The 16051-nt window shown below is 37.9% G+C and overlaps 1 protein-coding gene across 1 annotated transcript in view; it reads right to left on the reverse strand.

Annotated features, from left to right (window-relative positions):
- Positions 1-8601: 8601 nt before the first annotated feature.
- OCA2 (OCA2 melanosomal transmembrane protein) overlaps positions 8602-16051 on the reverse strand; it is a gene marked incomplete at both ends in the record, with an annotated part of 186299 nt that continues 178849 nt past the window's right edge. Inside the window, one exon of the mRNA XM_082773952.1 lies at positions 8602-8689. Within this exon, the coding sequence (XP_082630078.1) occupies positions 8602-8689 (88 nt within the window). The remainder of the gene's footprint in view (positions 8690-16051) is intronic.

Genomic DNA, 16051 nt, shown 5'->3' on the forward strand with positions numbered 1-16051 from the left:
TTTTCAGTATTTTTTAATTATCTAAAATATAGAGCAAGTGATGCACAAAAATATTTCCAAACTGTGTTTAACTTGTAGAAAATTTGTATTAATTTTAAGTCCTTAGTTTTAAACAAATTTCCAGATCTAACCTCTACTGTATCAAATCTGAAAATCTATCCACCTACAATTTTTTCCAGTCTTACAGTGGAAATAAGATTATAGCAAATATTTCATTACATACAGTAACTAACATGAAAGAATTTACAATGACTGTGGAGTGAAGAAATATCAAATCAAATGTTTTACATTCAAGCTTAAGGCAGCTCCTTTATTCATTTACTTTAGCACACAGTTTTCACTTCCTTGATTACATAATTTTTTTCAAAAAAAAAAAAATACAGCCACTTTTATTTGACAAGTGTTAGGAATCTCTCTTTGGCATGTTACTTCACATCAGTTCACAATGCAGCCACACATTATTCACATTCACTGAATACCATTCAAGATCTTTTTTTTTTTTTTCAAAACAGAATTACAGATTTCCTTACAGACATCGTTGGAGTGTTCCATAAGCCTCACTCAATTTATTGTCACAAGAACTCTTCAGCAGGATATCTGGTGAGACCAAGTTTAAGAGCAAAAACTTTTTGCTAATTTGGAGTTTGTGACTGTGACTAATCAACACTTCAGAAAAATCAGGTAGTGAATTTTCAGGTGAAAATCTTGATCAGTCTCCAGAAGCTCCCAACTCCAGAGTACTTACTGCTCATACTCTTTCAGGGGTTTTAACTGCAGGGTAAGAAGCATGTAAGATTTTTCAAAGGCATATGCCACAGTCTGCTTGGAGAATTTTTCTTATAGGACACTTCAAACTATGTCCATGGCAATGTATGAGTCTCTGACAAATTTCAACCCCTGAAATTTGTCTCTGATACATGAGAGCATAAAAGCTTTTCAACAGAAAAGATGGTATGATTGTTTTTAATATTCCTGTAACCATAATCATGTTCTTAATAAATACCTTGAAGTGTTAAGTGTTACTGGAAGCATTGAAAACTATGCCTATAAAGCCAATGTTTATTATTTGCAGTGTCAGAATTTTGCTGACTATCACTGTACACACCTATACCTGTATGCAGTACACATAAAAGTATTGTATGTGGTAGTTTAACAGCAGTCTTTGAGTTCAAGCAAGTTATATTTAGACAATTTACTGACTTCAGCTGGTAAAGTCAAAAAAATATGTTATTCATATTTGCATTCAGTCTCATAATAATACTTTTTTCCCATTTTCACACAGTGAAGATTTAGAAAAACGTATTCCTGACATAAATTTTACCCAGTCAAGTAGCACTGATTGAGTCCAGAGCTGGTGGAACTACAAGAAAAGGGGAAAACTGAACCCTTTTTACTGCTCAGATTATATGCCCAGATTAACCCCCAAAACTGATTTTCCAGACAGCTCTTAAAAATAGTCTCAACTGTATCCTGAGACCACAGATCGATCTTTGCCTGTGGCACAGGCAAAATGTATATACTTTTAAGACATAGACCACCAGAAATCTAGATCAGAATCAAATAAACTACATGTTATAATCCAACTAATAGCAGAAAGCTTGGTACATTTTCAAGTAGCAGTATATATTTTGTATACATAAAACAAAACAAAAATAGATATTGTACTTTGAAGATTTCATTTTCTCAGACATTCTGGGAGCTTAATAACTGAATTCAGTGGTGATAATTTGTAGTAGTCTGAGCTCAAAAGTGAAAGGAAAAACAATGAAAAAAAAAAAAAAAAAAAAAAAAAAAGAAGAAAGAAAAAAAATCCTGAAACATTAACACTTCTGAGTCAATTTGAGGGATTTTTCAATTTATCTTCATGAGCACTGTCAGACTGGTTGGGATTTTTAGTTCAAATCAGTGTCTCTAGCTCTTTTAATGGTCAATATATAAAACGTACATGAGAAATTATAGTTTAGAAAATGCAAAAGATTAATATATTAAATAGAAGGATGAAATTAAACAAAGGATACTGCACTGCCAACCATGCACACCACTGATTAGGAAATTAAAAACAAAACAAAACAAAACAAAAAACAACAACAACAACAAAACCATAACCTTCTCCCAGGCTCTCCTTAACATTGTTAAGTAACAGTTATTTTCCCCTATTTTCATTGACATTGTTGAGTGAGTGTAGACACAGATCATCTGGAGAAAAGGGCTGGAGACAAAGCAAATGAGTTAGCATTTTGTTTGGCAACTGATGGATGGGAGGAACAGAGTGTGAATCAAGAAGAAGTGAAGACTGCAGGTTCAAAACAGCAGATATCTATACAGGGAAAATATCTGGTGGACAAAGAATTGGAGAGGAAAGGGGCAAGGAGCATAGAAGGAAACAGGAAAAAAAAAAAAAAAGTCTTTATGTCCCCACTACTGTGCTTCACTCTTTTATAGCACTCTGCAGCAACCTTACTCTTGTTAACTTGTACAGTTAGGGCTGCTCATACATCACAGACAAGCCAAAACATGTTGAATTTCTTAAAAGTAGCAGTGGGTCTCTTACTCCAGCCAGGATAATAGTAATGATGGCCAAGACTACATCTTGAGAGGGTTTTTTTTTTCCATTACTGATTCATTAGGCAAAGCACTAATTGAAACTACTGCTAATAAATCACTGCTGTCTATCAAAGTTGCAATAGAACCCTGAAAAAAAAAAAAAAGAAAAAAAAAAAAGAAAAAAAAAAAAAGAAAAACATTATGTGATCAACTTTAAATGTACTGTAAAAATCCTTTTGCTGCTTATTATTTTGAGTAGAACTAGGATACTGCCAATCTTATAATATTTTCCACTAATAAGTGTGCAAAAAAGTTCTCTCATCCTTTCCCTCTAGAGTGTCTATGGAAGAAGATTTTAATCCTCCCTTCAATAAATCTCCATCACTTGTTGATTTCCTTTTGCCCTTAATAAATCATTCAGATTTTCATATGCTGACTTCATCTGCACTGGTTAGCACTTATTCTGAATTGCTAGAATTTTCTATTGTAAATTCACTTCAGAAGTATTAATTTAATGCTTCAGCTATTTCATTATATTTTCTGGCTTTGTTCCCAACTATTTTCTTAGCATCCCATTACAGCAAACATGGAAGCTCATGCTTAGCATTTTTATTTTGGGTCTATTTCAGGTGCCACTGATTTTCTGCCATTTGGAACCTATGAATTTTTTTTTATGGGGGTTAATGTAGGGAGTAACCATCTGATAGCTGTTAAGCTGAAATGTTTCCATACTTTTTATTAGTGTCTTTAAAATAATAGATGATGTTTGCAGATAACTCTAATTCTCTGCTATTTGATCAACAGTATTTTTTGTATTTTTCTCCTTCAAAGCCCAAAGCATCTGTACAAAAAAAATGTAAATTTTTAAAGCACTTCAGAAAGTTGGGTAAAATCAAGAAACAGATACATAAACAAATCAAACAAATCAGTTGACTATGAAAAGTTACACAGAAAGCTAAAGCACAGCAGGAAAGAGAAGCCTTGTATTTCTGTGCCTATTCCCATATATTACATATAAAATTATTCTGATTCACTGAATGAAGTCTGCAGTGCAATTTGCACAAATATTTGCAAATAGCATCTGATTTCTCAAATAAGACCTTCTTTTTTCTGGGTGGTCACACAATTTGCATTTCCAACTCTACATTTAAAAATTGTTTTCTTAGAAATGACACCCTTTATTTTAACTTTTGTTAAGAAAACTAGAATTTCTGTCATGAACTAGACTTGGTGGTAACCAAGATATGGTACAAGAAGTTTTAGAATGGTCTAAAATAAGCTTTTCTGAACAGCTATTGAACAACCCATTCAACAAGGCAAGCCTCCTTTTACATATATGTACTAGAGTTCCCTGAGGAATAAGTCATCATATATTTCCCAGGACAAATCCTTTTTTTTTTTTTTTTTCCCCTAAATCCAACAGTTTAATTCAAATACCATCATATAAATGAGAGGTATTTTTTCAGTCATATCTCAGCAATATCCAGTAGCAAGATAGTCCCAAAGCTCACTCTGTCGAATGGGAAAATATTTCAATTTTTAAAAAAAATTTTGATTTGATCTTATCTACAATCAAGACAAAGGGTAGATACATCCAGTCCAACAGCTCTTAAGAAAATTAAGCTAACAAGAATAAGGGGTATGATCCATGAATGCCACTCTAGAGGGAGTTGGTCTGGCTGGTGATAGTTCCACATACTTGTAAATGGCCCAGCTTCTGAAGTAAAAAGTTAAATGTGAATGTTTGTGTGTTATTAAGGGTAGCAAACATGGTGCTTACCAGTAGAGAATTAAATAAAAACTTTACAAGAGCAAGTAGCTAGGAAAAAAAAAAAAAAAAAAAAAAAAAAAGGCTAACCTTTACCCTGGACAGCTGAAAAGTAATGTAAGAGCAGGAACAAAATAATCCTAACTTTACACATTAAACAATGTAAGGTAGTAATTATCACTCAGGAAATGTACCTTGTAATTTCAAGAGGCTCTTCTATAAAAATGTATAGCAAAACCTCTCAGTTTATTTGCCAGCAAGAATTCAAGAATTGAATCAGATCTCAACAATTATTAGGAAAAGAATAAAAAGGCAGAAAAAAATGGGGGGCATTTGTGTCTTGGCTTTGTTTATGTCTGATACTTTTGACTCAGATAGGCTATGGTGAAATTTCAGAAGGTGCAAAAAGTGATGAATAAAGGTAGGAGAGCATTTCCACATCAGAAATGAGCAAACAGACTGTGATCTCCAGACTGGAAATTGGCCTATAAAATCATGATTTAGAAAAAGGAAGCAGGGGATGACTATTCATTATCCCTTCCTAAACAAAAGGCTTAGGAAAAGTACTGGGCAAGAAGTGCCACAGAAATGAAATTAGCACAGGGTAAATTCAAACCAAACAACTGGATTATTTTTTTTTTTCCCACAGTGTACAGCTTATCTGTGAAACTCCTTGAGACAGATGTTGAGTTTATATAGGTTCAGCTAGGGGCTGACTAAGTTTGTGGAAGGACAATTCAGCAGGTAAAATTCAGTACAGAGATGCTACTCCTCATGCAAGAAGTCTGAATCACATAAATCTCTGAAATCTGGGACAATATTTGGGGGAAAAAGCATTTTATGTTTGCCCCACTCCTGGGTTCTTCACAGGCATCCACTGTGTGCCACCATCAGAGACAGGTGCTGGGCTGGGAAGACCTTGGGCTATTGCTATGCTATGGTTCTTTAGATAAGGTCACCGTTTCATGAAGGTCTAATATATCCCTGTTTCTTTCCTTGCTTCCAGTGACTGCCCTACTTAAGATGAGATGGTTTCTTTAAGTAGTCTTTGTTTACCTTGCACTGCAGTGATATAATTCCTATATTTCTATCTTACTGCATTTTACACCATTCAGAACACATAAATGCATCTTAGAATAGGCATACATTTATATTTACTCTACTGTTTACAACAAACACCTGTGAATAGCCTAAAAGGATGTCAATGACAATGACAGTCTTCTGAGATAAACACCAAAGCTGCTAAAGATGATACACTTTGACTTAATTTATCACTTAATATTTTTTTCAACATTTTAGAGAGAATTCCACGTCAAAAATTAATTCCGCCCACTCTACAAATTCACTCCATTTCTATGGGATTCTATGCACTAGTTTCTTCACAAATATAGTCACTGTAACTTGTGCCCTTCTGATGTGCAGATTGCATTGATAACTATAATGGAAGTCAATGAAAAATATACTTCATTACCCTGAAATGATCTGAAGTACCTGGGTAATTTTCATTTTAGCAGATTGTCTACTAATGTGAGAAACAAAAGCAAGAGGCCACAAAAACATGTTTATCACTGTTATTTCTCTGGTTATTGACGATTAGATTACACTTACATAAAGGCTTGTGCAAACAAACCATTTTATCTTCTTTTTACCATTTGCATTGTCATATAAGCTCTCAGTGAGCTCTTTCCTGTGCAAACGAAGCAGAAAGGATGTTTCAGGAAGGAAAGCCAGTTTATCTTGAGGAAATCCTCATGAAAACATTAAACCATAACAAAAAATTCCTAGAAGCAGAATGAATTTAACGTAAAAGCATGAGCATTATGATTTTGTACTCCATGTACCCTGCTTCCCTTCTCTTCACAGGACAAGTAATGTAAGAGAAATAAAATCTTATTCAAGTCTTGTTGATGTTTCACTTCTGAAGTGAGCAAGATCTCCCCTGCACTGAAGTGTTCCAGAACATTTGCTAAGATGAGTGAATGGAAATGAATTGCCGCAATTCCATCTTCCTCCTTCCAGCAAACTGTAAATGCAGACATACATTTTCATGTCAGCTAGTGTGATTGCATTATTAGCATGAGTTGGAGCAGGATTAGGGTTTTCATTTGGTTGGTTTTGTTTTGGTTTTGTTTTGTTTTTTTTACTCCTTAAAAAAGAAAGAAAGAAAGAAAGAAAGAAAGAATTTGTAAGTTGTGTTGTGGGGCCGGCCACAGTCTCATTTTGATACTCCTATGTACTGACAGTGTTTTAATGGAATAGAAAAACAAATAAATCCTTAAATCTGGTGAGTGGGGAAAAAAAATAGTAATAATAACAGACAAGAACAAATTGTTTCAACTGAGTCCCGATCTTGCATTCTCTGAGGCTTAATACAGCAGATCGTGCATAGCCAGTGACTGCACCAAGATTGTTCCAATGTGAGAAATGGTGATAGCTATAAATTTTTTTTGATTATTTTTAACCAGGGACCAACGTTAAGCTGATTAGCATAAATGTTTATTTAATTGCAGCAGAATTCCAGTAACTGCGGAGTAAACTGCTCTTACAAAAATAATAATAACAACAACAACATCCATACTGAGAAGGAGACAGGCCAAATTCAATTTCAAGTTGTCTGAAGGAGTGAGTTTTAGGGTCTTTTATTTGTTTTTATTTCACTTTGATTCAGACACTTCACAATTTTGTTTCTTTTTCTCTGGTTAAGGGTGTTTGTTTTTCAAGGGATTGGGAGAGTTATTGTTGGTGTTTTTTGTTGTTGTTGTTGTTGTTGTTTCTTTAACATATAAAACAAAACAGAGGTTATGCTGATCTTTTTACAGATCTTGTGATCTACAGCTATTCACTATTAGAGCAGCCTCAAGGTTTCTCAACAGCCCAGCCAGAGCAGACTTCACCCCAGAGTGCTCAAGTGTGGATGGGGCTGGAAGTCTCAGTGAAAGGTTTGGGAGCAATGGAAAAAGCTTTTCTCCTTCTGCTCCACATGGTCCCTCTACCACTGCTGAATCTACCAGGAGGGGTGGGAGCCAGCATTTCTTTGAATGAGTGCTGTGACTTATTCCAGTCACTCACTTAATATGATATTGCAGGCTTAAAACATGTAGGTAAGGGATACAACCTAGGTATGAGTAAAATGAGATATCTGATTAACTTCATACCCTCTGTGGGAGAGAGATTGTTTCTCTCTCACTTACCAGGCTATGTCAAAGACTAAGTGCAGGTAAAAGCTGTATTTGCTCATTTCTACTGGCTTCTTGTAGTTCAGCTCTGTTCACTTGGGTTGCACCCAGAAGGTCGCCAATTTCTCCTACTCAAGATAAATCAGAACTGCCTCTAATTTAGGCCAAACCCACAAAGGTATAGGAAGCTGCAGACTGAAATCTTGAATCCCTCACAGGACTTAATATTCATAATGAGAAATTTGACCTGTTCTGGCATTCAATTATACAAAACAATATATATAGTTTAACACATTATTATCAGAGAGAAGGAAACCAAAGCCAAAGTATGATCTCATTCTTCCATATACTGTATTAACCTATTTAAAGACTTAGAATACTCCACCACAGAAGTGACTTAATAATTAAATGGAAAATGTCTGGTGCTTTATCACACTTTATGTCTCTGCTTTGGTAAAGTGAGGGGCATTTGCTTATTTTAAGAAAAAAAATAAAACAGTTTAACACTGATGAGGAGCTTTAGAATGAAAAACAAAGCCTCCATAGAATGTAATTTCATATCCAAAATAATAATTCCTTCCACAGCACATTTTCAGGAGCTGTGTTTATTTTTAAACATAGATAATGATACATCCTCCATAGTGCACAGACTGCTTAACTGTCTATTACAACTTGAATATTAGTTACTTTAATACAAATAGCTAAATACATTGACAAAGACGAATGAAGACCTAAAAAGAAATTAACGAACATCTGCTATTATGAATGAGTTTTTCATCTGTGACTACTCAGATTGTGTCGATACAAATTTTTAGGCACAACATATTCACTGGCGATGGTGCCTTTTCATCCGCACAGTAACTTTTTTCACAATTAAATATAAGTATTCTTTCAGTTTTGAATGTCTAGTCCTGCAAATTGTTCACAGAACAGAAGAAGAATGACCAAACCTGACAAGACAGTCATCTTGATTTATACCACTCGTGGGTTTTATTTTGGTTGGTTGGTACGTTGGTTTTTACCACCTTTTTCCTTTTATGTATCTTCTTTGTATTCTGACATACAAACTAAACGAAACAGAAAGCTTTTTTTGAGTCTTGAAAGTATAAATTATTATGAGTTCCAACCTACTACAACATGAGCAACAAGAAGATAGCACATCCCGATGGTACAGGACACAATCATCATGGGGAAACCTAACCTGAAACAACAAGAAAACAAAAGAAATATCAATAACATTACAATATTTTGTTCTCCAAGTACATAATGAAAAGGAAGTTTAAGTTATCCTGCACATTCCAAGCCTGGAATATGCTTATGCAGTGCCAAAAGCATGGTTATACTGTGAGATCATGACAAGGTCAAGGAATCTAATATTCAATTTCACATTTCTTCTGCTGGCCTGTTTAAAAGATAGGTGGACAAAATCAACATAATTTCATTGATTTCAGTTCATCTCTTCCAATTTACTTTGTCTCAGAATCTGGCATGCCCAGTTGTTTCTTTTTCTTTTTACATTTTTCTCCCCCCCCCCAACAATAAGCAATTATACAGGTAAAATAACAATTCTTAGAAGTTAGGTAATGTTGGAATAGATCGTTCAGTAAGTATCACATCAGTATGGTGCTTTATTACAATCTTTGGCTCAAACTCCTTATATCGTTTCCCTGTTGAGCTGTAGTCACATACAGATGGTATTCCTCTCACCAGGTTTAACGGATTTTAATATTAAATCCCAGACAGCTGTAAAAGTGCTAAAACATTGCTGTTGTATTGAGAACGGCTATTTGCTTTTCATCACAGATTAAGCTTTTCACACCACACCCATCATTTTTATAGCTTTCTTTAGCCTGGCAAACACAAGCAGCAGAAATGGACAACTAGAAAGGGTGTTGTGGGGTTGTCTGAGTCCTGCTCACAGGACTCTTCCACATCTGTGAAAATAAGTGAGTTTTCTGAAACTTAAAAATGTTGTTGTATGGCTCTGAAAGACTATGAAGTACCACTTTTTTGATCACACTTTTTTTTTTTTGTTGTTGTTACTAAAATTATAAGAATTGAGATGAGAAAATGATTTTGTGACAAACAACTCTCCTTATGTAATACCTTTTGTCAAGTTCAGTCATGAATTTCCATAAACCTCATCAGAGCATGGTAATGTTCTCTGAAGTGCAGCATTTCATTTATTCTCTTCCTTGAAGTAAGACCTGCTTATTACATATGGGTATATTACTTGTGTCTTTTTGCCTTGCTTGTTAGGCATCCTTGGTAAGGTTCCAGAAGCATATTTGTTGATGATAGGAGAACATTCTTGAGCTTGAGTGGATGAATAGCTCCTTGCCTTAAGAAGCTACAGCTAAAAGGGACTTCTTGGTGCATTAAATCTGGCCACCACTTCCTCAGTATATGAAACCACTCACATAAAATTAAAATTAAACTTCTCAATGGATCACTGCAGCCTGATCACCTTTCCTCTTTCTACCTGCAGCTCCAATGTTATTCTAAACCTTGTGATTTTCAGAAGTCATGTTTTTTTTCACTGCTTTTTTGCTGAAAAACAGACTGAAAGAAGCATAGCTGTGACCAACAGAATACAGGAGCTCTCACCTTAACAGTCATTCAAGCTACAGACAATAGAATTTGTTCAGGAAACAGGGTCACAGCCAGCATACACACACTGACCTATAAAGCTGACAGAACAATTAGGAAACTAGTAAAATTCAAACACTATAAAGAAAATGTTGGAATTATTTAGTGAAGAACAATCTTGCCCATAATGATGGCTATGTGGCTGTTCTTGACCTCCTATCAAAGTGAAGCCATCCCAAGTAATGGTAGAAATAGAGGCAAACCAAGAAAATAAAAATACCTGCAAGGCTGGAAATGTATAAGGGCTAACAGATCATCTCATTTCTGTCTCCTTGAAAGAAGAAGAACCTGGCATTGCCCCATGTCCATGACCAAATATTGCCTGTACCAAAAGGACAGTTCCAATGCCTGGCTCTAGTGTCTCTGCCTCTCCAGGATTTAGGACCTGGTGTGCCAGCCACTTCTGCCATTCATGTAAGAGTCATTATTATTGGTATTCTAGCTTCAAATGTGTTAACATGAAGTTGGTATTTGGAATTGGAAAAGAAGAATGACAGGGTTTGTTCAAGTGCTGAAAAGTATGAAGAATTGTTAGAAAGGATCATAGGATTTTCACAGCATTCAAATCATCAGAAGTCTGCAATACATTTGGAAGTGCTCATTTATTTTTCTTTTTTTGTTGTTCAGATGAATATGCGTAACTATACTGCAGGTGTTATTTCAAATTCAAATGGTTAGATCCTTGTTTTTGAACAACTCTTTACTAGAAAGAGCTGAGTCAGTAATCAGCTCTTTATCGTTATATTTTCTTATTCAGTATTCACTAAATGGTCAAGTTGATAATAAATGATCAAGCTGAAAATATTACAAAGCAGGAGAAAAAGCTAAATCCATTGGAAATATTTTAGAAAAAAAAAAAAAAAAAAAAAAAAGTAAAATTAATTTGATGTCTAGATAATTGCTCGGAGTCCTTCCTTCCTTCTCTCAGCATATCTGACCTCCAGACCTCCCTAATTTCACTAACATAAAAGTATCGAGATAGGACAAAAAAAGCAAAACCAGCTATGGCTGTGGGAATAAAATAGCATGGCTATAAAATCCTCTTACATCCTTTAGTATATCTCATGAACATTCCCCTGCAGCTGTATCCACATGGCAGGCTGGTGAACCAGAGATTTCTACAACTCTCATAAGAAAACAGGTTGTTATTTGACAGAAAACAGAATTTTATTGACCTCACAGTTAGCAAACAAAGAACCGGTACTGGGAGGAGAGGGGATAGTGCAGATCTTAATCTGTACTAATACAACCTAACAAACCTCCGTGGGGAAAGCACAGCAGCTCAGCAGTGACTGGCAACAAAATGCCTTTGTAAAGACTGGCAAGGGTAGGGGAGAATCCAAACAGATTTAGTGGCTCTTGGACCATGAAAAAGAGAACAGAAAAACTAACCCCAGGTCGGGGGTAGGGGGTGGGTTCATGTGAGAAAATGGATGAATTATATGGGACCACATATAAATATGCAGGCATTTTAATTATGCCCGACTTAGAGTGGGAGTCAAAGCAAGTAGCCAGAGCCACACACAGCCTGGGGAGGTACCTCACTTCATTTAGCCTGGATGTTTGCACAGGGCCCAGGTATAAAGCCATTACTCTCATTGCATGGACAATTAGCCCTCAACTTGAGGCCTGAATCTTAGGCCCACTGGCCTGAGCACAAATGTAATTGTATCAAATTCACCGTGGAATCTGTGCACCAGGGAGAGAGGAGATGAAGCCTGCTCAGTGAGTATTAGGTACTGGAGAGTTAGTTGATTACCCAAATCAGTTTAGTGCCCTATTGTGCTATTGCATGACATCAAAGATACAACTCCTGTCCCAGCCTATGCACAACATAACGTTTAGCCACCTACATTTTCACAGAATCACAGAATCGTCTAGGTTGGAAGAGACCTTCAAGATCACCTAGTCCAACCTCTGTCCTAACACTAACCAGTCCTCCACTAAACCATATCACCGAACTCTACATCTAAACGCCTTTTAAAGACCTCCAGGGATGGTGACTCAACCACTTCCCTGGGCTGCCATATCTTTCCAATGCCTGATAACAATCTCCTTTAGTTACATCAAATAAGAACACGCTTTAAACAATGTGAAAATTCCTTTCCATAAATGCTCATTTGCTGCATACATGTGGGTCAAAAAGCAACATGTCAGTTGTTCCTGCCCAGGAAAAACAAACAGCAGGGCTTAGAAGTTCTAAAAACTTCTGAAGTTTTAGTTCAAGAGATTAGTAAGAAACACTAATTAGCCTCTGTCATAAAAACTCATTTTTCCATGACCCTGTAACAGCAGCACATCTGATATGACATTTCTATGTACCAACTAAGGAAAGAGGACAGATGTACCCTGCGTTGGGCAGCCTTTCATCCCTCATGCCCACTGCACACAGGGAGAAACACAAGTGCTGCACGGCCCTGACTCTCCACAGCTCATGGAGACTGCACTGAGTTTTCACTGCTTCAGAGATGAAGAACAAGGAAGGGACAGATGACAGAATCATTCACCCTAGACTTCCCTCCTCTTCTTCTTAACAGAAGTTTACATATAAAACTGTAATCTAAATGAAATCATGCAGCTTAAATATACACAACATGCAGATGTTAGTTCAGTGTGAGATACCGAGAACAGTTCCAGCAGAAGCCCTAGGGATTTGTCTTAGACAAAGTTTTGCTTATTAATAACTTCAATGATCCACTGGTGAAGAGCTTGCAAATCACCTCAGTGCAGGAGAGATGTCAGACTCTGGAGAACAGAATTCAGCATGTTCTTAACAAATTAAAATGAGAATTTGAAACGTACAAGACAAAACTCTGTAAAGATAGCTGTGAAGTATGCATTAGGAGAAGTCAAACCATGGGCACAAAAAAAAGCAAGGAAAGAGAAGCTTTTTACTTTTAATGACCTAGTTATTTTTGATCCTGCCTCACTGCAAGATGTCTGGCCCTGTGCATACTTAGAGGAAAAGGAAACTGTTGTATAATTATTCTGGGGATAAATCCCATTTTAATGAGTACCTATTGATGTGAATATTACAGTTTTCTTAGCTTATATGTTTATTTAATTGTATTTGCTAAATACTAATAGTGAAGCCTTTAGGGTCTGAATTGCATTTTTCTGAACAAACTGATCTCTTACAGTACCTTGAAGCTCTGGTCTGTCATGCTTCAAGAGCCAGCAGGACCAGGGATGTACAAGACCCAGGTTCAGTGACTTGTTCTGCCTGACTTGGGACATGACATGACTCTTATCTGTAAAACCATACCTACAGGCACCACCTTCCTGACATTTCTGAGCCAGTAAATTATGCAGCCTGTGCATCCTCAGGGGGATCTGTGGAAGAACAACACATCCAAGGAAATGAGGAACCTTCAGCTGCTCCTCATTGGGAAAGCAACAGCATAAAAATCCCAGACAAAACCACTGGCAATGAAAGAAAACTGGTAGTTTTCTTTCCTTTTTTACCAGGGGTAAGAGTTAGTGCTAAAAACTTCTGCTCCTGCTTTCACTCACAATTTAATGCACAGTTCACGTTATACTGGTGGAGTTTGCATCAGGCTTAAAATTTTGCTTTTCTCACTTCATATCTGTTTCACCAAAGGTTCTGTAGAAGGTATAACCTTCCCACCCACCCACTTGTTCCTCCATTATTCAGCACAGGGTACAAAAGCATCATCTGCACATCTAAAGATTGCCATGCCATCTGAAAATATTTAACAAAAGAAAGATAGTGGGTAATTCACCTCATTCTTGGACACTTACTATGCAGTGCCTTGCTCTGGAAGTTGGACAAACACAAGCTCATTTTTAAAAGCATATCTAAATGTCTACAAAAGCAGCCTCAAAAATGAGACTCTGATAAGGTACATTTTTAAGATACATAAAGTTATTTCTGAATGAAAGAAAAGTTACACCTATTGATGTAATTTCACAATTCAATTTGCAAAGTAACTCATCTATATTTCATCTAAACAATAAGGTAAAACTGCAATATTCATGGATCTTAATTAAAAGAAAATCATAACCTTCATGAATCAAACAATACCGGTTGTTCTCTGGATACCCAGTACCCTGAGCTGGTGGAAGGGGATGGGGAGCAGGATGTGGCCCTCACTATCCATGAAGAACTGGTTGGTGACCTGCTACAGCACTTGGATGTGCACAAGTCGATGGGGCCGGATGGGATCCACTCAAGGGTACTGAGAGAACTGGCAGAGGAGCTGGCCAAGCCACTGTCCATCATTTATCAGATGTCCTGGCGATTGGGGGAGGTCCCAGTTGACTGGCGGCTAGCAAATGTGACGCCCATCTACAAGAAGGGCCGGAGGGCAGACCCGAGAAACTACAGGCCTGTCAGTTTGACCTCAGTGCCAGGGAAGCTCATGGAGCAGATCCTCCTGAGAGTCATCACGCAGCACTTGCAGGGCAAGCAGGCAATCAGGCCCAGTCAGCATGGCTTTATGAAAGGCAGGTCCTGCTTGACGAACCTGATCTCCTTCTATGACAAAGTGACGCGCTGGGTGGACGAGGGAAAGGCTGTGGATGTGGTCTACCTTGACTTCAGCAAGGTTTTTGACACCGTCTCCCACAGCATTCTCCTCAAGAAACTGGCTGCTCTTGGCTTGGACTGGCGCACGCTTCGTTGGGTTAGAAACTGGCTGGATAGCTGGGCCCAAAGAGTCGTGGTGAATGGAGTCAAGTCCAGTTGGAGGCCAGTCACTAGGGCATCCCCCAGGGCTCGGAGCTGGGGCCGGTCCTCTTTAATATCTTCATCGATGATCTGGACAAGGGCATCGAGTGCACCCTCAGTAACTTTGCAGATGACACCAAGTTAGATGCGTGTGTTGATCTGCTTGAGGGTAGGAAAGCTCTGCAGGAGGATCTGGATAGGCTGCACCGATGGGCTGAGGTCAACTGCATGAAGTTCAACAAGGCCAATGCCGGGTCCTGCACCTGGGGCGCAATAACCCCAAGCAGAGCTACAGGCTGGGAGATGAGTGGTTGGAGAGCTGCCAGGCAGAGAAGGACCTGGGAGTGATGGTGGATAGTCGGCTGAATATGAGCCAGCAGTGTGCTCAGGTGGCCAAGAAGGCCAACAGCATCCTGGCTTGTATCAGAAACAGTGTGACCAGCAGGGCTAGGGAGGTGATCGTCCCCCTGTACTCAGTTCTGGTGAGGCCGCACCTCAAGTACTGTGTTCAGTTTTGGGCCCCTCACTACAAGAAGGACATCGAGGTGCTTGAGCGGGTGCAGAGAAGGGCAACGAAGCTGGTGAGGGGCCTGGAGAACAAGTCCTACGAGGAGTGGCTGAGGGAGCTGGGCTTGTTCAGCCTGGAGAAGAGGAGGCTCAGGGGCAACCTTATCGCTCTCTATAGGTACCTCAAGGGAGGCTGTAGCGAGGTGGGGGTTGGTCTGTTCTCCCACGTGCCTGGTGACAGGACGAGGGCGAATGGGCTTAAGTTGCGCCAGGGGAGTTTTAGGTTGGATCTTAGGAAGAACTTCTTCACCGAAAGGGTTGTTAGACATTGGAAGAGGCTGCTCAGGGAAGTGGTGGAGTCACCATCCCTGGAAGTCTTTAAAAGACGTTTAGATGTAGAGCTTAGGGATATGGTTTAGTGGGGACTGCTAGCGTTAGGTCAGAGGTTGGACTCGATGATCTTGAGGTCTCTTCCAACCTAGAAATTCTGTGATTCTGTGAAATCAGCTAGTTAACAAAACTTATATAGGTCTATGTAAGTCATAGTTCACACAGTACAGCTCAGTGAGCAAATTCTTTTTCTATACACCAGCTAAGATTAAATAGCATAGGGAAATATTGGGGTGAGGAGGGGAAGAAAATGAGACACAACATTACCATTATAGATTTATTATTATTTTATTTCTATTAACATTCTTAGATATATAGATCATTTTC

The sequence above is a fragment of the Aythya marila genome (genome assembly GCF_965140915.1).
Source record: "Aythya marila genome assembly, chromosome: 1".
Taxonomy (NCBI): Eukaryota; Metazoa; Chordata; class Aves; order Anseriformes; family Anatidae; genus Aythya; species Aythya marila.